This window comes from Falco naumanni, chromosome 10 (assembly GCF_017639655.2).
Source record: "Falco naumanni isolate bFalNau1 chromosome 10, bFalNau1.pat, whole genome shotgun sequence".
Classification (NCBI taxonomy): Eukaryota; Metazoa; Chordata; class Aves; order Falconiformes; family Falconidae; genus Falco; species Falco naumanni.
The window spans coordinates 26,720,021-26,744,858 of record NC_054063.1 but is presented as its reverse complement, the minus strand read 5'-3'; the positions used below and the strand labels follow the sequence as shown (position 1 = coordinate 26,744,858).

The 24,838-nt window shown below is 46.5% G+C and overlaps 2 protein-coding genes across 3 annotated transcripts in view; one reads left to right on the top strand and one right to left on the bottom strand.

The window, feature by feature from the left end:
- Positions 1-4,482, top strand: part of VAPB (VAMP associated protein B and C) — a 39,852-nt gene extending 35,370 nt beyond the window's left edge. The window contains exon 7 of the transcript XR_005830014.1: positions 717-4,482. The gene's annotated coding sequence lies outside the window, so the exon portion shown is untranslated. The remainder of the gene's footprint in view (positions 1-716) is intronic.
- APCDD1L (APC down-regulated 1 like) lies at positions 3,346-24,246 on the bottom strand. Of its 2 annotated transcripts, XM_040609473.1 has the most exons (4): positions 23,492-24,246; positions 10,823-10,952; positions 9,903-10,461; positions 3,346-7,630 (listed from the first exon to the last, which is right to left on the bottom strand). In XM_040609473.1, exons 1-4 carry the CDS (start codon positions 23,526-23,528, stop codon positions 6,872-6,874), a joined length of 1,485 nt encoding a protein of 494 aa, XP_040465407.1. In that variant the 5' UTR covers positions 23,529-24,246; the 3' UTR covers positions 3,346-6,871. The 2 variants fall into 2 exon arrangements, with proteins under 2 accessions (XP_040465407.1, XP_040465406.1); XM_040609472.1 differs by lacking the exon at positions 23,492-24,246 and having other exon boundaries at positions 10,823-20,837.
- Between the last annotated feature and the right edge of the window lie 592 nt (positions 24,247-24,838).

Sequence of the window (24,838 nt, the reverse complement as noted above, 5' to 3'; positions counted from 1 at the left end):
AACACTAATGTAAGAAGAAGAAAGCAAGCTGTATGTGAGTGAGGCTGATTCAGATACCGTATGGGGAAGTTACTATTCTTTGTAATTAGGCATACGTCTACATATTTCATTTACCGATTAGAGAATGTATTTGTATAAACCAATGTTTAGGCATTTTAGAAAGAAAGGAAATACTGAGCGTGGCTGCTCGCTTGTATAGTGAAACCTAGCAGTCTCTAGATTCACTTCAGTAAAAGATTACAGTAGAATACAGCGCTGGTATAAATCATCTGTTACAGTTAGGTAAATAGTGGGATTTATGGTTCAGGCAGGGCAGTCCTGATCCTTTGACCACAGCCAATTAAGATTTCTTTGTATTATGCTGACAGCTTCATGTATACTGAATTGCTTTGTCTAAAGACTGTCAGCGCAGAAGTGACATTACTCATTGTGCTGTTAACTAACTTTATTTTGATTAGCTTTAGAGGACAAAGTAATTGTGTTTCCAATACTCAAATCTGCTTAACTAAAAAATTTGTTTGTTTTATTAATGGGTCGATTGGTTTTTTTTTACTGGATAAATGTGGATTATTTTTTAAAATAACACAAGTAAGAGCCAGCCAGAAATCAATCTTAGACGTAATATTCTAATAAGCATGCACTTGCACACTTCCAAAATGACTATATATGCCCGTCATTTACTCCACCATTTCCTCTGGCTCCATTTCCTTTTACAGAACTGCCTCCACGTTTGTATTTTGAAGAGTAAAAGTTCTGAAAACTTGAGTAAACTTCCATGTAGATCTTTTTGCCTGCAAGTCCAGGCTTAAGCTTGTCCTGAAGCTTCTGCATGAGTGAAAACTACAGAAAGGAAAGCTGAGCCTACGAGCGCAGAAACAGGGCTGCTTTCCCTTGAAGCAAACTTGAACTCTGGATCTTTCCTCCTATGATCTGTCATTAGAAAATGGCCTTTTCCAGATGGCAAAACAAAAGAAGTTAAGAAAACAAATGAATTAAGAAGAATTAATTGAAGCCGCATATTATAAGTTGACATTATATATCTGGCATTTCTGTTTATGTTTCTGCATCAGTACGTTTCATTCTTATTTAATAAGTTCCTAATTTTGTGGTTTGAGGGTTTTTTTCCCCAAGATTTTGAAGTGCCACAAAGAACTGAAGAACAGCCTGTAGTGAAGTATTGTTCCCAGTTTAGCTGTACTTCATTTTTTTAATCAAATCTTTTTCTTCGGTGGATAAACTCACAAGATTAGAAAAGCCTCTTGAACTCCCTCATGTTTGAGTTGGCAAAATTCCCACACACAATTATCCACAAAACTACTTTTAAAAGGCCTTTATTAAGGCTGTACAAAGTCAAGCACTCAGGAGTTAGGAAATGGCAAAACCAAGTTTGTGCACTTTTGTTGTGAGTGTGTCGCAGTATCTGATCGAGCCTTCAGTACCAGGTCAAAAAGGGAGCTGGGGCTGCCCAGTTGCTGTCTGAAACTGCCCGACTTTGTGTGCCTGACCTTATATAATCTTATGTTCCCTGAAGATACATATAACGAGGGGTTTAGTACTTGAACTTAAAAAAATGGCATCATGGTATTAGGTGTAACCTAATGTTCTGCGCGTAGACGTCCATTCTTGACCTAAGCGTCTAGTGTAATGGTGAGTAATTGAGCTGAAGCAGCAATTTTTGTTTTCACATTTCGCTGGGAGGCCACACAGAAGCGTGATCGGAGCCAGGACTTTTTGGCTACGGGCTGAGCACAAAAGAGTGTTTCTGTGAAGGCTGCAGCCTCTCCTCCCCAGTTTCTTTTCTGATCTGTTCTGCCTGAGCTGTCGAATCTCACTCTGTTCCCTCCCTCGGCCCTTTGGTTCAGTCCAAGTCATCCTTGTTCCTTCACTGCTCCTTGGCAAAGAAACCGACGTTCAGCCGAGCGCCTTTAAACGGCTTGTTTTCCGTGCTGCCTATTTATTTTCTATCTCAGTCTCTTTCTTCCTGTTGCCCTTCCAGACTCGCTCTTCCCTGCCTGCCTGTCCCAGGCCGCCTGGCAGCTCCCTCACTTGACACGTGTCCAACTCCGGGCCCAGGTGCCTCTTCCTGGTCACCACTCACCTTCCCGCTTCTCTTTCAGCGAGTTCGTTCCTTCTCTTCACCCTGTGTAGAGTTGCAGCAGTGAGTCCTGTCACCCATCCTCTTTTGGTCTCCAGCTTTTTCTCTGCTGTTTCAATGCAGCGTATTTATTTATAGTAAGTAAGTAACAGGATTTTATATTCTATGTGGGTTGTTCATCAAATGAAGCACTAGCTCAATGCTGTTCATGTACCCAAAAGTGTTTCAAGACTTTTTTGTGTGTTTTGTTTCGGTGTAAGAATTGTTTGGGAAATCCAGAATGCAAAATACAGGTGAAGGTATTTTTAATAGGAGGGCATGAAGATGCCCAATTGGAAAAATCAGGTTACTATTAATTGAGCTGTGGAGATCAGACTCACGGCTTGTGTCTGGCAAATTCGGCTCATGCTTTAGATTTTTGTGCCTGCTAGAGAAGCAGAAAATTGCAAAGGCAGCTTGTCTGAGTAGCTTATGGTATTAAAGAAGGTACAGAAGACTCTCATGCTCAGACTCAAGTGCAGGGAGCTAGTAAATGTATTCGGAGTGTTTGAAAATTATTTTACTTTTTCCTCTGCTTGTTGGAATGGTTGAAAAATTACAACTTTTGGAAAGTATTACAGAAGATGTGAATGGGGAAGAGTTTTCCAAGACACATACATGTGCCTGTTACCACGGACTTTCAACTGGTAGTAACCTGCCAGTGCATATTAGCTTGGGTTTTCTTCACAGGTACAATAAAAAGGTATGTATTTATTTTCCAGTTGAAAGAAACGCAGTAATCAGGACTGATGTTCGTTGTCTGTGTCCTAGACCTGTTTTTCTAATGCAGTGTTAGATGTGAAGTTACTTAGTTTGGTCTTGTTTATGTCAGGTAAATGAATTGCCGACCTAGAAGTTGGAATTCTGATTACGTTCAAGCTAGGCACACAGCCGTGCAAACTGCTAATAAATGTAATTGGTGCTTCAAAAGGGCACAGCTGAGCAGATTTTGTATCAAAGCTGGTAGTGAAGAAGAAATTAGATGGGAAACTGAACTAGCATTGGCAGTCTTCTAAGTGAAAGGTATTAAATGGCCAAAAACCCAATAATTCTGGCAACAAGAAGGGGGACAACTTTGGCTAACTGCCCACCCTGTTTCCGTGATGAAATGAAGGGAAAAACTAGACGTAAAGTAATAAACAAATAAAAAGGGAAGCAGGCAGCAATTGACTCAAAAGGAGAGTTATGAAGTATATAAAATATATTTTAAAAAAAAGGCAATATCCAAAGGAAGAGAAAATGTATGGGTTGGAGCACTTGGAGAGGGTGATGCCGAGCTGAAGGAAGTTCAGAGGAAATCTGTAGATCTTGGCGGTAGGATAAAGGACCCGTTACTAGATGCAGGTAGGTAAAACTGCTGGTGATGCTGCAAGAGAACTAGAAAGGTGACATCACTCATGAGCAACGTTGAGTATGAACATTTTTAAATTCAGTAGGTCTAGAAGCTCTGTATCATATTTCTAAGGGAGACGTCTGGGGCAGTCTCTGACCTGGTGGGAAGGATGGCCAACGGGACAGGACAGCTAGTAGGGAAGGGCTGGAAAGGAGATGAGTGTTAATGAAGGCGCATAACGTCATTGCATTGTCTCTTGTTTTTCAGTTTTCTTTGGGATTAGAGAACTGAGTATGTCTGGGCCCTTTCAAAGCTTGGTGTTCTCTGACAATCTCACGTGTCAGAAGTGGTTGTTCAAAGAGAACCACAATGAAATGGGGATGCTCATGGAAGGGTTCTGCTGGGACCCGGTACCATTCAGTCGTTCTAGATCACTGGTGAAAACTGATAAAAAATCACTACTGATAAAATGTTAACACGACAAAACCATCTATACCCAGGACTGGAGTGAGTAAGAGCTCCACGTGTGTTCCCAGTGCAGTCCCAGGGTAAAAGACTAATGAATAAGAATGTGTTCTTGTTTTTAATTACTGTTAGCAGTAAGTGATTATACTTCTGTATGTCTCAGCTGTGAGAGCTGGGAATTTTGGATGCAGTTTGGATATTTACATTTTAAAAGAGAAGCTGAGTAATTAGAATGGATGCACAAAAAGATTAAAACAATCACTGGTGGAGTGTGAAATTGCCTTAGAGAGGGTAAGAGAGAAAACTCAGTTGGCTGAGCTTATCTACCAAAATTGAGAATGTCTTGATTATAGTGCACGAGTACCTTCACGGGGAGAAAATACTGAACACTGCAGCTCTGGAGCAACACAAGAATCACTGTCTGGCAATCAAAGCCAGGCAAACTCAAATTGGAAAAATGCACAAATTCTTAACAGAGAATAACTGTAATTTAGGAATGTTTCTCCAAAAACTGTGAACAGAACAATAAAAGTTATGATATTTATGCAAATAGCTTTTTCATGGCTTTTTTTTTTTTTCTTTCAGAAGTATAATTAAAGTGGGGGGAGACAGAGGACAAAGAGGCTCCTGATGAGGCTTTCACAGGGGAGTTGAGTCAGCACAGCCCGCTGCCGCGCGGTTGTGGAGCTGAGCGCCCAGTGCTGCCACAGCCGAGTGGCGGCCAACCTGCTGTGGGAGGAGGTGGGAGTCCCTCAAGGGCTCGTTGCATACGTTGCATAAGCAGGTGATGTTGTCTTTGTTGTCTTGTAACTTTCTGCATCATGCTGAACCCATCACCACCTTGAAAGGATCTGTGATCTGGGAGGATTTTACACCACGCGGTATCCAAACACTTGCGAAGCTTAATACGTTTCTGTACGATGTAAACAAAAAAAAACCCATCTGCAGACAAATGTCATTCTTGAGGGTTAATGTAGGGCAGAAGTTGCCTTTGCCCTCTGCCACCCACCCTCCAAAGGCAGCACAAGGCTGTTCCCTGTCCTTGCTGTGGACATCTGTGGGTCCTGCAGAACAGCCGTAGCTTGGCTGATGGGAGTCACGGGAACCTTTCCTCCGGGCTGCAGCGAGTGACCGCTCTAGCATGGTGGTGGGAAACTGCTCTGCTGCAGAAAACGTTCTGCCCCGTGTGTGGCTTACGTGAGGGAGCTGTGCTGCCCTGGCCTTGCCCCGACTCAGCCTCTCACGGGGGGCATCCCAGAGGAGACGCTACATTCTCCCAGGATGCACTTACAGTTCTTCAGATGTTCCTCCATGGATCTCCACACAGTAGCAGGCAACAAAACACAGCAGCTCTTAGAAACGGGTATTTTGCCTGCTGAACTAACCCCTGGGGAAGTCTCCTTCTCCATTGGTTGCAGAGGGAACCGAAGGCAAAGTAGCCAAGCTTGGCCTTTTTGTGCATCAGCTTAAAAGTGTAACTGTTTATGTGCGTGATGAACACTTGATCATGCCTGGAACATGCAAACATGCTGAGAATATTTATGTCACAATTGTATGCATTTAATAAGTATCTCATTTGAATTATTAATTAATGTACAGATCCCCCAAAAGTATTTTTATCTTATAAACCCCATAATTTATATAAGTACAAGCTGCAAGTTTGTAAATACAGCATTAAGAAGGTAGCTATTGCATAGCTGGTTTAACAAAATACCCTTTGTGAGTAAGATAGATAGGCTTATTTGGAGAGGATTTAGCTACTGGGAGGAGGGCTTCTCCAAGTTATATGCTTCTTAGCTGCAGCAGACAGTGAATATAATTTCTTAGTTTGTCCTTCTTGTCAGTAGAAATCAGTTTGACCTGACTGCGCTGTCTGATTTGAGTGACTCCTCAGACCATTGTTCACTAGAGGCAGATTTATAAAAACACCTTTACAGGAATGAGGCTGAAGTGACATTTTGATAGAAATGAGAGCTGGAGGATTAACAACTGGTATGCCAGTACATAAATACTGAAAATACAAAGCCTGAGAAGACTTGTAAGCGATCTTTTGCTTCACTCTGTGCATGGTGAGTAGGAGTCGTGACTGCCCGGCCGTGCCTCTGCCGGACAAGATGGGCAGCGACGTGGGGCCATTGCTGATGTACCAAAGCACAGGCCAGGAACTGCACTGGAAAAGCCAGGATAATGCAGCAAGGGTGCAGTGTCTGCAGCTACGTGATGCTGAAGGTTGGAGCCATTGTGCACAGAAGTGTTTTCCATTTACTGCATCTTCTTTTATGACCAGGGTTGGTCCTAACAGTCTGCTGAGGTAATGCTCTGTGAGGGTTGGGTTTTGTACATAGTTAAGTAGAAGACTGTATGTTGCATCTTTGCGTGCATACACACATAGGAAAACTGCAGGAAATGTCTGTAAACTGAGAAAGGCACGATTAACTGTGCCCTTACCACGGACACTTGCTGACTTTTTATCTATTGCTGACTGCAGATTAAATTTGCAAGAACAGCAATAAGGAGTATGATGGGAGGGAACTTAACCTCAAAGAAACTCAGCAGCCAACACCGGATGTTTGAATTACATCTGAATCAAGCTCTTGATTAAATCTCAGCAACGTCAAAAGCTCAAAGCAGCAGTTGTAATTGACGTCGCTTTTTTCCCCCCTCATATTGCGAAGTTATCTATTGCAATGTGCAGCGCATCCGTGTCACTACATTAAATCTGTAGGCAGAGAGGGAAGGTTAGGCAATAAAGCCACAGGACAGACAGTATGTAGTCAGGCATATCTTCTTGGCTTCACTCACTGTTGTTGGCTGTTTTTAAAAAATGTTTCCAAATCTAAGTAAAACTGATTCCAGATGTGTTCATTTGAGGGATATAAAAATCACGCTAGCACCAAGACTATCTGAATCCTGTGCTGTACCTGAATAGATAATTAGTCCTATCTTAAAAACAGAAGTGCTATAAATGATAAAAAGGCCACAGGCAAAGGTTTTAGTGCTTCACTCCCATTAGCATCCTTTTTTCCCAAGTATTTTAGACTAACATAGTTAGAGAATTCCTCTGACGCTCCAGCACACCGAACCAGAGGTGCCTGATACGACGTGGGTCGCTTGTCTGGACTGTCGGGACTGGATCCGTCCGTGGGCCTTTCGCCAATGTACAGCAGGCTGCGGTCTTTCATGTCTTGCTCTGTTTTGAAAAGTTCGTACTCTGTGTGGGGCAGCTTGATGCCCAAAGCCAGACACCCATTTGTGGGTGTTATATCCTGCTCCACGCCAGCGCTCCAGGAGCTTGTCAGCCCACAGCTTCCAGGTTCTGAGGAGTTCAGCATCATCACCGTCACCTGGTCCATGGGCGTCACCTGAGCCTGGGTGACTTTAAAAGCCAGCTCTGTGCCACCTCTCACTTTGGAGGAGGGGATACCTTGGGTGTAATGCCCAGATGCGTAGATGGTGAAAGTTGGCTGTTTGCAGAGTGGGTCGGAGTAGTGATAGTAATAACCTTCCCAGGTGTGGTTGTTACCATGGAATATGAAGTACCTGGTAAGGAAAAGTACCGCAGGTCGGACCTCACAGTGGGTGCTCACCCAGCTGCCGCTGAGCTGCATGGGCAGCTGAGCTCTGACAGGTAGTATGGGTGGGTGGTGCTCATCAGCTCTGTATATAATCCCACAGACCGGGCAAGGGTGCACGTGATGCTGCAGGAGACAAGAAACAAGTTTTTTGTAAACTGATAAGCGAAAAACCCTTTCAGAATATTTCAAAAGCTCAAATTCCCCTTTTCTGCACCAGGGTGTCCAACTGCGATGAACTTGGCCCAAGGCATCCAAGCAGATTAAGCCAGATAAAGCGCTGCCCTGGCTCTCTGCTATTCCAGTGTGCTGGGAAGGACCGAGGGCTGTGCCCTGAGGCTGTGCCCTGCCCGACGCCGGGGCTGCTCTGGGCAGGCTGCAGGGGCAGGGAATGCTCCCCGGGGCCATCCAGGTTGCTTCCCCCACAAGTTTCCCACTGCAAGCTGCTGCGCTTACCCATGGGTGAGGATGAGGGGGCTGGGGGATGTCAGCTACAGCACCGCATTTCTGCACCGATTCAGAAAAAAGGATGCAGAGCCCCTGCCCGTGCCCCACACCTGTGGCTGCGTTTGCAGGGCGCCGTGCGAGGCGGGCAGGGAGTTTGCCAAGCAGCCAGAATGAGCACTGCGCTGGAGACGGAGAAGAAAAGGGCCTACTGCAGCAGGAGGACCTGACCTTTGCTTCTCCGCCTGTGCTTCGTGCAAGAGCTCTGAGTCAAACCAGCCCTGCAGCTGATCCAGTGCCAGGAGGTTTTTTGTGTAGCTTGGAATTTCTTCTTATACTTCATATATCACAACTGATTTATTTTTAAATAACCAGGGTTTGAACATTATATTGTTTTCTAGAACATGAGCCAATCTTTACTGAACTGTCGTATGCAACAAGGTTAAATAACTCAGTAGTTAACTGTAGGGTGGGTAATTTACATGCACGTTGATTGGAGTCTACTGTAATTTAGTCATTTTCAGCTTGCTTTACTGCTACTGTCACGTTAATGAGTGCTGACAGTACACAGTACATTATGGCTAAACAATCCCAGAAGTTGGCAAATATATATGCTCTCCTTAGACAGGAAATTCTTTGATAATGAAAGGTAATTTGGGGAGAATGGGTTTCTTTAAAACAGATATAAATTTAAGAGGAAAAGAGTAGTATTTTCATAAAGAGGGTTAAAAAATAATTCCTTACATAGCTGTGTAACTCACCAGTGCAGGCAAATGGATGTTAGTTCAGAGAAAAGAAGAAAAACCCTGTGCCAAATAAAATTATCACCATAGACATGGAGCCAAAAATCTTGCTTGCTTAAACCAGTCGTGTGAAGTTATTTCTAATATATGGCAGCTTCTAATTATCGCCAAGTGGTGACATCATGTGCTGGTCCATTGGAGAGCTGTTAGCTGATTAATTACAGTGCTATATTCAGAGAGTGAATTTCAGTATCTTTAGGTTTGGTTTGAAATTAGCTTTTAAAAGTGTTTATGTTTACCATCTGGTTTTGCTCACATATATGGTTTTGGCCCAAGATAACACAAGTTTAACCAATTTGAGAATGTTACTTTTGATGGGGGAGAGGGGTGTTGCTCTGTGTTTTTTAGAGTTCAGTTGGTGTAGTTTGGGGTGTGGGGAAATGTTGCCCCACAATAATTTTTTTTCAGTTCGATTCTGTCTGGTAAAGTTCTGAGAGGTTTTGTCACCCCATCTCACTGCTCAATCATTTCTGAATTGATTACCTATGGTTCAGATGCAAATGTGCTTTCCTGGAAAAAAAATAACCTGCTGCCACGTAAAATATAAAATAAAAGGCAACTAAGTCTCCTGCTCAGTTTTGTTTATGTCAAAATGAAAGTTTGATTTCTGTGTAATAACGTAATTGTATTCAGGGCAACTTCCTCTTCTAATGGCATTACACCCAGGACTAATGATTTAATGGCAGATGTTGCTTCCTTGCTCCTCTCTCAACCTGGAGGACATGACAAAGAGCAAAAGAGAGGAGAGGAAGACAAACGACAGAGCAGGCAGTCTCTAAGGACGTGCAGGCCAAAGCTGTCACCAAGTTTGGTGCGGGAAACTAGGAAACTGCATTTCCTAGGAAAACACAGAGCCAAAGAAAAGCCATTAACTGCAGGCCCGTGCCAACGCAGTCTTGTTTCCGATGCCAGTTTTGCTGAGCTCTCACCCATCCCAGTCCCTCGGTAAGGGAGAGGGTGAACTCCACGTGCTGCAGATCACCCAGGCAGCACCCCGGGAACCTGCACCTACAGCCCCATGCTCCTCATCCACGTGTCCTTAGGGCAGAAGGGGGCTAAGTGTAGGCAGGCAGTATTTTAACAGTAGGGAAATAAATGCTTGGCAAAGGCCATGAGCAGACAAAGGGACCGCGTAAAGGCATCATCCTTACCACGGCACTCTGCATAGGTCGCTGATAACCAGTCGGTCGGTAGTGGAGCCTCTCCACCCACTCCGTGTGAATGTCCCCCAGGTACAGCTCCTCCACCAGCCGGCTCCCGCTCTGCTGTGGCTGCAGCAAGGGCTGGTAATGCTTCTCCACCCGCACCAGGCTGAGCTCGTGCATGGCGAAGCCCAAGGCGGCAGTGCAGTCACGCTCAGTCTTGGCACTCAGCAGTTCGTAGAGGGCTCCAGGAGCCCAGGTGCGCCCCGGGGGCAGGAACCCGCTGCAGCCCTCGCCCGACGTCTGGTTGATCCAGGTGGCCACCTCCCGCATGGCTTTCTGGCTGTGGAAAACGATGCCGACTTTGTGGAGGTGGTAGTCAGCCTCGGTGGCCCCACGGGTGATCCAGGAGGCCTGGCGCAGCCGAAGCTTGCCCTTGATGACCAGCGAGTAGGAGGGGTCGCGGCAGGAGGGGTCCCAGTAGTAGAACTGGTAAGCCTTGAAGAGGCGGTTGGCGTAGAAGAGGTAGGATCGGGTGAGGAACTCGGGTCCCGGCCGCACCTCGCACCTGGGGAGGAAGGCAGGGCTGGGCCCCCCGCAGCATGTGGCTGGGGGGGCACAGGGTGAAATCCCTCCCCGGGGAAGGAGAGGGGCAAGCATGGGGGGGTGCAGCTTCGTGGGCAAAAGCCTCCCGCCCCCGGTGGCCTCCCCTGAGTGAAGAGCTGGGCGTCCGCTAGCAGAACATGCCAGTGCAGAACAGAGGACCTTGCGCTCTGTGGCACATCCCAGGGAGGAGCGGAGGGGGCGGGGGGGCCATCAAGGCTGCTCGGCCCGGCCCCGGGGGGTCGGGGCAGCGCCGCGGCGCGGGGCTGGGCCGGGGGGAGCTCCCGGGGCCCTGGGCGCGTTCCCGGGGGACGGGGGGGCCTTACCCGGTGGAGACCCATCGCCCCTCCAGGCGGGGCGGCAGCCGCGCCGCGATCCTGGCGCCGTCCTGCAGGTGGCGGAGCTGCTGCCGGCACCGCGGCTCCCAGCGCAGCGGTGGCTCCGCGGCCGCGCAGGCTGCGCGGGGGGAGAGAGGGGCAGTCAGCACCGCGGGGCAGCGCGGGGCCTGCGCCCGCCCCACCCCCACCCGCGCCCCCCGCAGCCACCCCCGCAGCGGCCGCGGGGCTCGGTGGCGGGGCCCTGGCCGGGGTACGCGCCGCACGCGGCGGGGCAGGGGCTGGGGCGGGCGGGTACCGGCGGGTACCGGCAGGCGCAGCTCGGCCCCTGCCCGGCGCTCCCCGCCCGCCCCCCGGGCACGGAACCGCCGCCAGCGCCAGCGCCCAGAAGCTCCTCGGGCCGCGCTCCCGAGAAGGGCCCGCCCGAGAGGGAAAGCCCCAACGGGTTCGCGAAGCGGCAGGCTCTTGGCTAAGGACACCGATTCTTTCATTTTACTGTTTTCCAACGTGAGTTTCCTTTGAATCCAACTATTTTTCAGATTAAATGTTCACATAAAACTGAGCGCTCTTTGTTTGTGTTCTCTCCCTCTCAAGCTATTGTTGAAGCGGTAACTGGAACAGGGAATTACAGCATGGGAACATTAGACTCGCCTGTCGCCTGCCATAAGGACAGTAATTCTGTCACTTACCTCATTTCCCATAACAACGGATGTTATTGGCTTAGGGAATGTGTGAACACTCAGCTAAATCCTGAAGACCTTCGCATGCACACATATATATGTACATATATTCCTATATATTATTCACTCTTAAGCAAACTTCTGTTGCACTCAGGGTGAGTGAGTTGCCTTCAGTAAGAAACCTGGGGTTTAGCTCTTCATACCTCCGTGACATGAGCCCTCAGTGAAGCTCATCCTGAAGCCCCACCGGTTTTCTGCGGCGCGGCACGGCGCGGCACAGCATGGCACGGCACAGCCTGGCTCAGTGGGTTCAGCCCAGCCCAGGACTGCAGCGCGTTTATGAGCCCAGCCAGGCTGCGCTCGCTCGAGCTGTACTTTGCATTTTGCCCTAGTAGTGTGCTGGAAATTTTCAAGACAACTTTTATTCACTACATACCAATGGTTAGGACACAGGTTGCTTTCCAGCCTGCCTATCAGCTGGAAAGAAAGGTCTAACATATATTTATTACCTTTCCACAGAGTGAGGACGCTAAACATTTGCACACCCTGTGCCTCAGTCAAGGAGCACAAGATACAGAGTCAAAACTGCTCATTAGTCCCTGTGTGCCACATAGGTACTTCTATATAACCTAACCATCCTGCAGTCTTTGCCTTAGGGGGAGATTTGCCTAAACCAGACCCTTCACTGGGATGAGAAACCCAAACCATCTGGCAGCATGTGAGAGAAGTGACAGGGGAGACTGTGAAAGGCCCAAGCCCAGCTCGGAGAGTGCCACCACCCTCCCAGCAAGAAGTGTTTGCAGACGAAGGTAGCGCATACGGATCTGCTGCAAGCCACGGGCAAGACCACGAGCTGCTGAGCAACACCAGCAGAATTCCCTGGCTCACAAGCTCAGGGTAAAACACAAATATAAATACTCAGGGTGAGATTCACAGCCGGGGTCTACCAGAGAGACTCCTCCGACTCCCACAGACGATTTATTCCGAGACAGGAGCCTCTCATCCCTGGCATCAACACATCATACACACACACAGAGCGTTAAATCCTTGTTACAAATCTTCCGCATCCAAGTTTGCCATGCATATAAGCCCCAGACCAAGCCAAATGGGAACTCGGTAATTAAACGTCTGCTGTACGGGTCAGAGGTTCCTCAACATGTAGCAAAGCAGAGAGATTTCTACTCAAATAGTATTTTATGACTAACCTAGTAATACATAACTTAAGTCTGATGGACAAATTCAGTCACTTCACTATGGTGCTGCCATTTGCAAAGGTTTTACACGTCACAGTAACAGAGTCCTTGAAATGTATTTGTATAGATGTAAGCATGCAAACCCTGAAACTACCACAAAGGGAATAAACACATGGAAAGTGAAGCCCCCAGTGAAGCAGGAGAGCAGTAACAGAAGCAGCCTACCTACCCAAAGGCCAGTGAAACCAGCCTTGGATTTTCTGTTACCTCACTATGCACTGGAGTGTATAAACTAGCTGGAAAGACACATTATTAGTGTTACGGGCTCTTTTTGGAGCAGACTCACAATTGCACTGTTTTTATTATCTTTAAGGGCTGGACATGGCAAACAGGCATAGCCAGGTCCTTCACAACTGCTGCACTAGTGCTTCCTAAAAAGCAGCTCCTGTGAGTCTTCATATGAAAACGGGAAGAGTAGATGACAAACCCCATTGCTGTTAGTTAAACCTTTAATTTGGCAGCTGCAGCGGGCATGCGGGCTGCCCCATGGGTGCCCTTTTAATAGAGTCCATCAGGAGTCAGGGCTCTGCGTCCTCATCCCAGGTCTGCCACTATTTGCTCTGTGGCCTCAGGCAAATCATTCCTGGGTGCTTCTTCCTCGCAGGTCTTCTTTTACTCACCTGCAGAACATGCCAAGTTTCATCTGACTGCCCTATCAAGAGGCCTAATTACTGCCAAAGCTTTTGGAGAGCCACCAGTACAAGGACAGTCCAAACTAAATTACACTTAAAACGAACATGAAATAATTATCCTGGAGAATACAGTAACCTCAAAAATTACTGTATTTGTATTAGAAGTAACAGATTACAAGGGTCTGATTTGCTCTTGCTCATAACCATAGAAAGACTCTATAGGTATCAGTGTAGTCTAGAGCTATACCAAAATAACAGCACAGAATATAGCCCCACTCTCAAGCCACTAACTGCACTCTGTGTGTTTATTGCAGCAAGAGCTTCAATATTTGACTGAACCCTCAGTGCTACTTTTGGCTGAAACACTGAAAGTCTGCATTGTTTGAGAGCACAGTCACTTTGGCAACGCAATCACTACATTTTGACACATTCAACAGAAAAGGGACTTTTTATATCAGGATCAAACTCGGGGGGGGGGGGGGGGAAGCCTCTAGAATGTAAATATTTGACATGATGGGAATTCCTAAGGATTTTGCCTTACTTAACTGTACACAAGACTCCAAACTGGATGCATCCTCAAACCAAAAGCTATTGGCTTCTGTCCAAATTTTGTGGCTGCTTTTCTTTCTCAAATACTCCAGCTCAGCCCCACCAGATCCAAACATGCTTTCAAGCTGGAAAAGTTCAATTCCAGACCTAGAATCTGTAGTTAGGGCACATCTCTATTCCAAGAGCAGGGCAAAGTAGCTGTCACTCATATGTCACTGTTCCTCAGCCCCTGGTGAAGCACATCAGAGCAGCTCCTCTCTTCATCTTAAGAGAGACACAAATTAACTGCTTTATATAGTTCTTGGGTAGGAGGAAGGAATTATTCACAATTCATGCTCAAGACAAAAATACTCATTCATAGGAAAAATCTAAAAAAGTCCCTGTGATCTCTGCCACTCACTCATTACCCCGTGTGCCTGTATCGATTAACCACAAGCATTTCCAGAGAGCTCCTCAGTACAGCAGCTAGACAAAACAGTATCTTTTTCCAGCTTTCCGGTGTGTGCTGCATCCAAAGTACTGGCCCAAAGTCTCTGAGCAATGTGGCTGTGCAAGCACTCAGGCAATTAGGAAAGCTGGTAACCGGGAACGGCAGCTGATCACTGCAATCAGCAGAAACCGGATAAAGCCAACAGCAGCAGCAATCACTGAACAACTATTCCATACTCTCTTTTGTATAAATGACTTTCAGAAAAATCAGACCCATGGCATCAAATGATAGAAAGACAGCACTGGAAATTCTCCTCAAAGTAAATTGTTGGTAAAATTAAGATGAAAGATTCCTAGGCAATGGCCAAGCCCGAAAACAGGAGCCTGCATGCCAATGGGCTTGTGCTACATAACTGCTGTATGCTCTAGATTCAGATCCACTTCTTACATTTAAAGGAAAAAAATACCAACCACGAGAGAAAGACTGTAATATGCCTTGTTGGAAACAAATCTTGTTTGTGTTCCTCCAAGCGGATTGACTTTGGAAAAAAGCAAAGTTGAGTCACACATCTGTTTCTTTATAAATGGAGGAGAAAATGCATGCATTACAGTTTGCACCAAATTAGTTACTGTAGATCAACTCTTCTTCAAAACTACACTGCTTAATCTGTTATATGTTATTGCCTCCTATGGCCAGAATTTATTATTCCCATTTATAATTCTAATGTTTCAGTTAGTCACCCATTTACAGGGATAAGATCAGTGCCTGAAGTCATGGAGCATTACACATTTCTTCATTTAGAGAAGACATAAAATCTTTGATATTTTCTAAGGAATGTTCAGAGTGAGATGAAATGGACGATAAGAAATGTATCAATATATTCTGCATAAGCAAATTATACTTATCCACACAGATTTCATTAACAGAGCAAAACAGTGTTTCTTTAGCATTTTTCTCTCCTGAGAGCATGCAGAATGGATTTTGGGTCAGCCACTAAAGGAGTAAGCACTCTTTTAAAAGCAAAGACAAAAACTGTATTTAGCAAATCAATTTTTCTTGCATTAACTTGCACTAATACAAGTTAGTGGTGCTTTTAATTCACTCAGAATAAGTCATTCCCAAGAGAACAATTTGTGGGAAGAGATACATTTTACATTATAGTACTATAAAGTTATAAAAATTAAATATAACCCATCGGGAGTGGAAAACTATCACAGTAGAACTTTGCATTTTGCCTGTCTGCAAACTGAACCCAGTTCAGGACAGGACTTAAGCACATGCTTAAGTCTAATTGGTTTCAGTGAAACTTAAGCATGTGCTTGAAATTAAGCCAGTGCATGAGCATTTTCCCTGATTAGTAATGCCTCCCTGAACTGAAGTCAGAATGTGGTCAAGTGGTTGAGAGAAGATGCCAGTGCTTTCACTGGAGTACTGTTTGGCTTCTGGAAAAGCATTTCTATTATTCATATTTTCTCTTATTTGTCTGTAAAACATGTATAAAAACATGCATAATTACACATAGCTGTTTCAACAGCCTGATGCTCAGTTCATGCTATTTGCAAAATGCTTTGAATTCACTACATGTGTTCTTCTAAGGATGGCACAATAAATGTGTTTACATGTCAGCTATCACTACAGAGCATCACCTTGAGTTTCCTGTGCATAACAGAGCATAATCATGTATGACATTCTGCAGATCCTAAGAGGAAACTCAACCGACTCAAAATTGCCAAGCAGCTCAGGATTTTAGAGAAATTTTCAAAACATACTTTCACCACATACTTTAAAAACATTGGAAAATAGGTTCAGACACTGTATTCTGTGGCTGTAGTCTAGCTTTATTCTGAGGCTGTGATCATTGCCTAATTTGTCCCATGTCCACAGTCAAAATAGCAAAGCACTCATGGTGAGTTGACTGGAGGATTTTAAAGTGCCAGAGAAGTAACTAATTTGCTCTCGGAATCATGGAATCATTTACTTCTCCTTTCAGTGTCATGTCCAGCGATAGATGTCAAGACAGATAGGATTTGTGGTAGGGAAGAGAAGAAGGGAGAAGGTACTCTCTCCTGTACCACAAAGATCTTCTTCAGTATAAACTATATTTAAATAAAATGGCTTCTTAAACTGCCCTCTCTGGCTGTTTACCCCCAAAGAAGAAAACCAGGCCTACCATTTCAATAGGACTGCAGGGTTTGATCCCATTTTCAGTGGAGTCTGTAAACAGGAAAGATCCCATGACTGTACCAACACAGCATCATCACCTTATTCAGAAAATGCTCCCCCATAAACTGACAGTAAACACTCCATTTGGAGAACGAAGGGATACAAAGGAGAAGTGGGAGATTCTCAGAGGGAATGAACTAAGCAAGACATGTAAGAGTTGGCCTAGATGATTTGTGATGACAAATAAAAGCACTAGAGGCGGATGTGAGTACATCTTCCCAAGAGATCTCCTACAGTTAATGTTAATCAAAACGCCACGCTTTTCAGTTACACAACAGAGCTTTACTCACCACATACTTGCTGTCCTGACAGATACAATACACGAGCCATTTCACTTCATGTTTCTCCCTCCCACCGTGAGAATATATTGCGCAGACTCAGAAAGAGGAGTCATATGCTTTCTCCACATCTAAACTGGTCAATGTCAAAAGATTACTGGAGAACAGCTGAGCAATTCCATATGGCCTGATGGCCCCAGTTGGCCGAACCATTGTGGTCAGCTCACCGGTAACTGGTCCTTAGCTGAGAGCCCTGTCCTGCTGCCAGCCCTGCACTGGGCAGTCCAGCTGGGGGGTCCTGAGGAGCGGACAACAGTGCTGGGAACAGGGTCCCGCTGTGAGCCAAAAAAGCAGAGAAATCACAGGGCTTCCCAGCAACAACTCACTGCCTCCACCAGACCTACAGGACAGAGTCTGGAGGGAGGGGGATAGTTAATCAGGAGAGGTAAGAACTAATGGGATAATTGCTATGTGCCTTATTTTTTCAGCAAGCACTGGAAAAACCAAATAGGTCCAGGCTACACTAACACATCATGACTTGTGTTAAACTCTGATCTTATGTTAAACAGCCACATAAGTCTGGCGCAGAGAAATATATAACCAAATAACAAAAGAAACCAAAGGAAAGAAGGGTGATACTAGAGATTTTCTCCTTGAACACTGGTGAAAGTTTAAATTTTAATTTGGTGAGGCAGGTGAGACCATAGTGAGATGATCTCTAATCCTCTAGGCCTAGATGGTGAGACATTAGTGAGAACACCTGGGGGAAAGCATTTCCTTTCAAAAGGAAAGCAAACCAACTCAGCCCAAGGCTGAACCATACCCTGGGGGTACTATTGTGACTCAGTTAAATTCTAACTGGAATGCATATTCTTACCAAATGGGAAATATTAGATCTATCTTCCTTAATTTAGATGAGCTGGAAACTCATTAGAAAATACAGCACATGGTTTTGAAATTAATGCCACACTGTCATTTTGAATGTATAGAGCACCCATGCAGTTTCTGGCAAGTCCCTCAAACCTCTGCACAGATACTTTATTAGTGACTATCGTGGCCATTTTTAATAGTGATGGCTAAGCGTATTTTTTCCTGGAGTGCTTTGAAGAGCAGAACCAGTAATCAGGCCATGGTTTGGCTATAAAATGCCAACCTCATTTCAGATGTCTAAATCACTCATATGGACCATGAGCGCAGAGAGGACCACCCACCACATAACGTTAACATAAATATAGCATTTACCCAAAGCAAAATGAGCAACTGGAACTGGCGGGAACTGAGAGTAGAACAACAAAAAATGATTAGGGGTGGGCGGGATTGAGTTACAAAGCAAGATTAAAAGAGCAGAGTATATGTAGCCTGGTAGTGACGACTGAGGCAAGATGGGCATGATAACAGCCAATAAATATTCACAAAGCATAAACACCAAGGAAAGGAAGGAATTCCTTGCAGTGAATAAAGAGGTTCTGTTGGGAGTGAATGAAGAGAGGAAAAAATGTGGCTTCTATAGCAGGGTGAACTTCTTGAGGCACAATCTAGTAGGCAGTGCAAGTCCACTTGCTTGGCAGGATTTTGAGGGATCGAACAAAGCATTAGTACAGCAGGGAATAACCTGCTCTTGGCAGGGAGTCAGCGGGAGACTCTGAGTGGCCTTTCAGTCTCCCACTGCCATGGACCTGTCCCAGTTCTCTGCTCCCACGGGAAACAGCTGCTCTCCTGTGTAAGCACATTGTTCACCATCCTGCTCATCAAAATCACTGCCTGGCCTCCATGGGTCTGGAAATATGGAATGGATACACAAAAGCGTTTACGTCTGTAAAGACATAAGCAACTGCAATAAGTACTAAACTGCTGGGCACAGCTGGGAATCCCAGTCAGTCCCTGCAATGTCAACTCATTGTTGAAAATCTAAGTCCAGGAAACTAGAAAACCCACTAAAGCAAGAAGGATCCTTTTGTTCTCTCCTTATTTAGCACCTAACACAACCGGATTCTTGGTGCTGCTGCAAGGATACTGTTTACAGTAATAAAAATAAGATCTAATAGGATCTAAAAGGATCTAATAGTCTGAGGCTACTTGGCTTCTGCAAAGCCAAGGATGAGAACAGTGTTCAAAAGCAGTCACAGCGGAAGGTATCCTCAGTAAAAAGGCTCTGCAGAAAGGTGGTAAATTGATACATGGCCCACACCAGAAATAAGCACACATGTTTAACTTAGAATCACAACTGACCACAGAAAAAGGTTACTTGTTCAGCTGAGGCACAGAATTAAAGTTACTTCTAACATGTGTTTTGGGGTCTGGGTGTGGTTTCTAGATAGCCTGAAATTTCAGTCTACTGTTTTGCCTGTCAACATTAGCCAAGTTTTGATGTGTTCCAGTTCTCTTAAACACTGCCGACAGATGCTAAAATCAAAGTCGACATTCAACCTACGTGCTGCATAATCTAATAATGGGACTTGTGCTACTCAAAACTAACAAAACTTAGGAGTTTTTCTGTAGGAAATCTTAGCTGTCATTTGTATTTTCATCTGCCTTTTCCAGGGAGTCTAACTGGTAAGAATTTTTTTTTCTCTGAAAAGCTTTAAAAATAACGTGTCGTTGTGTTTTTGTATCAACAGGGGAGAAGAGACACTTAAAAGCCATAACCTGCCAGTGTCCAGCACTTGTGGATTTAGTAAGTGCGAACAAGGTGAATCCAATTGTCTCAGTGGGGAGCTTGGTATATACATTGATCTCAGAGTACAGGGTGAAAGCCTGCTTCCAAAGATCTGTCTTTCACTTAGACACGTCCAAAATGTCACGTTTGTCAAAGTTTCTTATTAACCCAGTAGAAACCATAGGGGACTTCTTCAGTGCTTGACCAAATAGATACACTCAGGTTTAAACCGTTATTTTAAAAACTAAACTCAAGCAAATCTCTTCAAACACTCAGTGGTGAGACCTCTCCTGCTGATTTATGTACCATCGCACCAGTTGTAAGTCGAGAGCTGTTGTTGCACTGATCCAAATGTCTGACAGTGCCACAGGAGATGATCTTCATTGCAGAATTTTCAGTTTCAGCTGAATTCAAACCATGATGATTTAATAAGCTATTCAATGAAAATGAGAAAACATAGCATGAAAGACATGATTATCACACCATCTAAAACTCAAAAATAATGACGGATTTTGACCCTCTTACCACTTAACACTCCAGAGCTTTGGCATTTCAAATAGACATCAGAGTTTCTTTCCTAATACACGGAAACAGAACTTTCCTAATTTTTGCATTTTAGAGCACGAGGCCTTTTTACTCTTTAAAGAAAAAAAAAAGCACAGATTGCAGACTACTAACCCCTCAAATCTTACACAATTTAAACTGGGTAGAGGAGCTGTTCTATGAAACACATTATCAGTTTCTGGCAGCGCTCTTAGCCTACAGAAGAAGGGTTACACATTAAAATTCTCGTGTTCTCACTGTCAGTTTCTTGGTATTGTTTCTCTGAGATACACCATCTTAAAGTGAAGTTAGGAATTATCTTTTTTCATAGCTTTATCTTCCTCAGCAACTGTGTAACAGCATTGTATAGGTGCTCCCTAATTTTGAGGTTGATTTTAGCAGTGATTGTATCTCATCCATGAAAGCGTTGTCTTTATAGATGACATATGCTATGTTGTGGGGAAACACAGGATCCCATTGAAAGCAAAATCTCTTTCCAAACTTTGTTCTGCCAGATGCAGCCTTCCCTAGCATTGAATTCCAGCTTTGGTTTTCTTCACAGCAATTTCTGGGTTTTGAAAATCTCCTTACTCAACAATTTGTGCTTGTGGGGAAAATATAGAAACCACACGATATTTTTTTCACTTGTGCTTTTTTTACATCTCAGCCCTGTTTTTATCTATATCCATATACTTTGAAACATGGCTAACCTATCATTATCAAAAGAACAAATAGAGTCATATCACATGATCCAGCATAATACATTAGTTGTTGATTTTTTGGCCAGCTTGAGAAATAAATAAAATAACACCAACCTGGTAAAAATAAATTAACTAAAGTAAACATTGCCCCCAAAAATATCTGAACCAAAGACAATGATGTTAATTTAATAGTAAGTACATATATATGTATGTGTAAATACACAGACATATATATATTGAATGTACTATTATTTATGGGATTCTCTTCCTAATCCCATAATTGAATGCAACTGCTGATCTTATCTTACCTCAACACTGTAATTTTCAAATTTAAAAATAAACATTGAAAGCAAGAATAGATCTTTTATGTTAAAACCACGTAGGAGAAGCTACACATGAAAAATATCAGCGTGGTGTTACTGGAATGTAAAGACTTTAATGAAAGCTTAGGTAAAACTCAGCAAGCCTCTGGGGACATTTCCAGGAATGAGTGATTCTTTTCTGGAGGAGACTCCAAAATCAGATCCAGTTACCTACCTAAAGTGCTTTTTCAACTAAGTATACACTGGTGTCATGCTCATGCTGATGTTCGGTTTATGCAAAATAGGGAATGCCAGTCTTGCTCACAGTGAAGTCACTGGTAAACCTTGCTTTGATTTTAATGAGCTGTGGATCTCACTTTGCTATTTAAATATATGTTTTAAGGTCCAGCTTCTGTTCTTAGTGAAATCAATGGAAATTTTCTCACTGACATCAGATGGAAGAAGCACAGGGTTTAAATTAGATCAGACTAAAATAAAATGTATGAGGATTTAAGAAGTATTCTAATTTGACTTGTGAGTAATCTTACGTAATGCAGTATAACACATCTCTCAGCAGAGCAACTGGAGCTAATAAAGTACATATAGAAGGAGAATACATATTTCTCAACCTGTTAAGCCATATCTTAGGGGAACAACATATGACAAAGAGCCCACGTAAGGAGAACAGAAAAGTAACCCTATAGAAGTACCATGCTTTAGACATTTCTTCCTGTAGTCTGGCCCTTTACACTTAATGCAAATAACGTCCAATAGCTGTCACTACACTATTCTTTTGCAATGAACACTGAACTAAGCCCTGAGCTGGACAGGCAAGTTAGTATGATATTTTGCTGCCCAAAACCTCAGATGAGTAAATTAAGTGGTAGAAAGGAACCTAGTAGCAGGAAACCCAGGTGTCTGGATTTCCAGTGTCCAGACTGCATGGGGGCCTTGGGGGCACCCTCGCAACCCTCCTTTCACCTGCCCCTTCTGTTCAGGGGTGCAAAGTCTCAACCAAGGGTCTCCCTTGCACTTCCTAGGAAAATACTCTGTCCAGGGATAAGAAGCCTCCCTCAGGCTCTGCTACTTGTAAACAGAAATCATTTTGCTTTTTTTCACAGCACAGTTGTCTTTGTTCTCCCATATGGTCTCCTAAGCCAGAACCTTTTCTTCTGAAACTGCTCCAAGAACTGTGGGGTTGAAAGATGCCTTTCTGAAAGGGAGCTGCAAAGATGCAGCCTGCACTGCTCCGAGGGTCTGTCTGTGTAGCTGGGCTCGGTGGCCTGTCCCGGGAGCTGGCAACTACTTGCAAAGTTGTCCCTTGCTGGGGCAGGTGCTGGATCCTCCCAGGGATAATTCCCAATTCACTGTGAAAAGCCACGGAGAATCAGCTCTGAGCCCTTCCCGGATCTAAACTCAGCTCCAGCACTCACCGTGCTCCATGCTCCGGACAGGAGCAAGCTGCAACGGCACAGGGGAAGCCGGACAGGGTTTCGGGGCGGGGGCGCACGGACAGCGACCCTGACCATTCGGGGAGCCTCGGGTGGGAGGCAAAGGCAGAGTACCAACCCAGCACTGCCCTGGACAGTTCAGCACCAGACCTCCAGCCCTTCTGGCATCTCCACACGCCGCTCAAAGTTGGGGGGGGGTGGGGGGTGGGGGGTGGGGGGGGGTGGTGGCAGGGCACGGGAAAGGCTTCAGGGGAGCCCCTCGGCGATGGGGCAGTCCCCCGGCCCCACAGCTCGGCAGCATCTCTGGGGCTCTCGCCGCCCGTCCCCTCCCCAGGGAAACGGCAGTAGGTAGTGCGGGGCAGCCTGGGGCCGCTGCCCTGGCTCCTCCGCGCCGCTCCGGCCGCACGCTGTGCACAGCGGTGAAAGCCCCGCGGGCCGGGCGGCCACCCGGGGGGCAGCCGGGCGGGAGCGAGCGGAGCTCCGGGTGCTGGGTGCCTCCTCCCGCCGCCAACACTGCCCGGGGCGGCGGCGCACCCGCGGGACCCCGTCCCAGAGCCGGCCCCACGGAGACCCGCCTGCCAGCTTCCCTGCGTCCTCCGGGCAATCTTCTCGCACCCTCTTCGCACCCCCTGTGCAGCCCTCTTGCCAATTCTTTGCACCCTCCTTGCACTCCCCTCACAGCTTTCTTGCATCCTCCTTGCCATTTAGTTGTGCTCTCCTTGCACACTTCTCGGACACTTCTTGCTTACTCCTTGCCATTTCTTTGCACTTTCCATACAATCCCCTTGCACACTAATTTCTTGCACTCTCCTAGCAAATTCCCGCCCTCTCCTGCCCCTTCGCAGAGCCCGTGGGGAGAGGGAGGTGGCTGCAGCCCCCCGAACGGACCACCCCGACTCGAGCAAACGCTCCCCCTCCCCTCCACCCGCCCCAGAACGGCAGCTGCCGCCGGTACCACCTACCTACGAGCAGCCCAGCGAGCCACCAGCACCGGACCATGGTGGTCACTCTGTTTCCTCGCCGAGCCGGCGGCAGGAGAGACGCGATGGCCGCCGGTGCCTGCGGAGCTCAGCGGGGCGCGGCGCCCGGCGGGGCAGCCATGGGCCGCCTCCGGCGCTCCAGTGCCCGCGGCGGCGGGACCCCGGCTTCAGCCCGCCAGCGGGAGGCTAAGCGCGGCGGGGCAGGCTCCGCAGCAGTCGTCCTGCTCAGCCCCGAGCCTTGCGAAGGGAAAAAAAAAATAATAAATATATATATATATGTAAAATAAAACACCACAACCCACCCCGCCTTCGTTGTGGAGCGCGTCGCCCCGACTGCTGATAGCTTTAATGGAGCTTGGCAGCCACAGGTTCAAGTTGCCAGAAGAGGTGGAGACTCCGCCGCCTGCGCCCCACATGCGGCCGCGCATCGCACATGCGGGGGAGGAGGAGGGCTGCTCCGCCGCGCCGGGGCCGGCACCCCCTGCCGGGACAGACACCTCCGCCAAGACGCGGGACCTCAGCCACGGGGAGAGGCAATTCTCCCTCAGGGCCGGCACTTCTCCTTCAGGGACTGTCACTTCTCCCTCAGTGGCTGGGCATTTCTCCCTCAGCGACCGGGCGCTTCGCCCTCAGGGACCGAGCACTTCGCCCGCCGAAATCAGGCACTTTTCCCTCAGGGACCGGTCACTCTTCCCTCAGGTGCCGGCATTTTTCCCTCACGGACTGGGCATTTCTCCCTCAGGGATGGGCGCTTTTCCCTCAAGGACCAGCACTTCTCCCTGAGGGGCTGGGCATTTCTCCCTGGGACCGGGCATTTCTCCCTCAGTGGGCGGAGGGACCGGCACTTTTCCCTCAGGGACAAACAGTTTTCACTCAGAGACAGGCAATTTTCCCTCAGGGATCGGGCACTTCTCCTTCATATGCCGGGCATTTCTCCCTCAGGGACAAACACTTCTTCCTCAGGGGCCGGGCATTTCTTCCTCAGGGGCTGGGCATTTCTCCCTCAGGGTCGGGCATTTCTCCCTCAGGGGCTGGGCATTTCTCCCTCAGGGACCAGGCAATTTTCCCTCAGGGACCGGGCACTTCTCCCTCATGTGCCGGGCATTTCTCCCTCAGGGACAAACACTTCTCCCTCAGGGGCTGGGCATTTCTCCCTCAGGGACCAGGCAATTTTCCCTCAGGGACCGGGCACTTCTCCTTCATGTGCCGGGCATTTCTCCCTCAGGGACAAACACTTCTCCCTCAGGGGCTGGGCATTTCTCCCTCAGGGGCCGGGCATTTCTTCCTGGGACTGGGCATTTCTCCCTCAGGGTCGGGCATTTCTCCCTC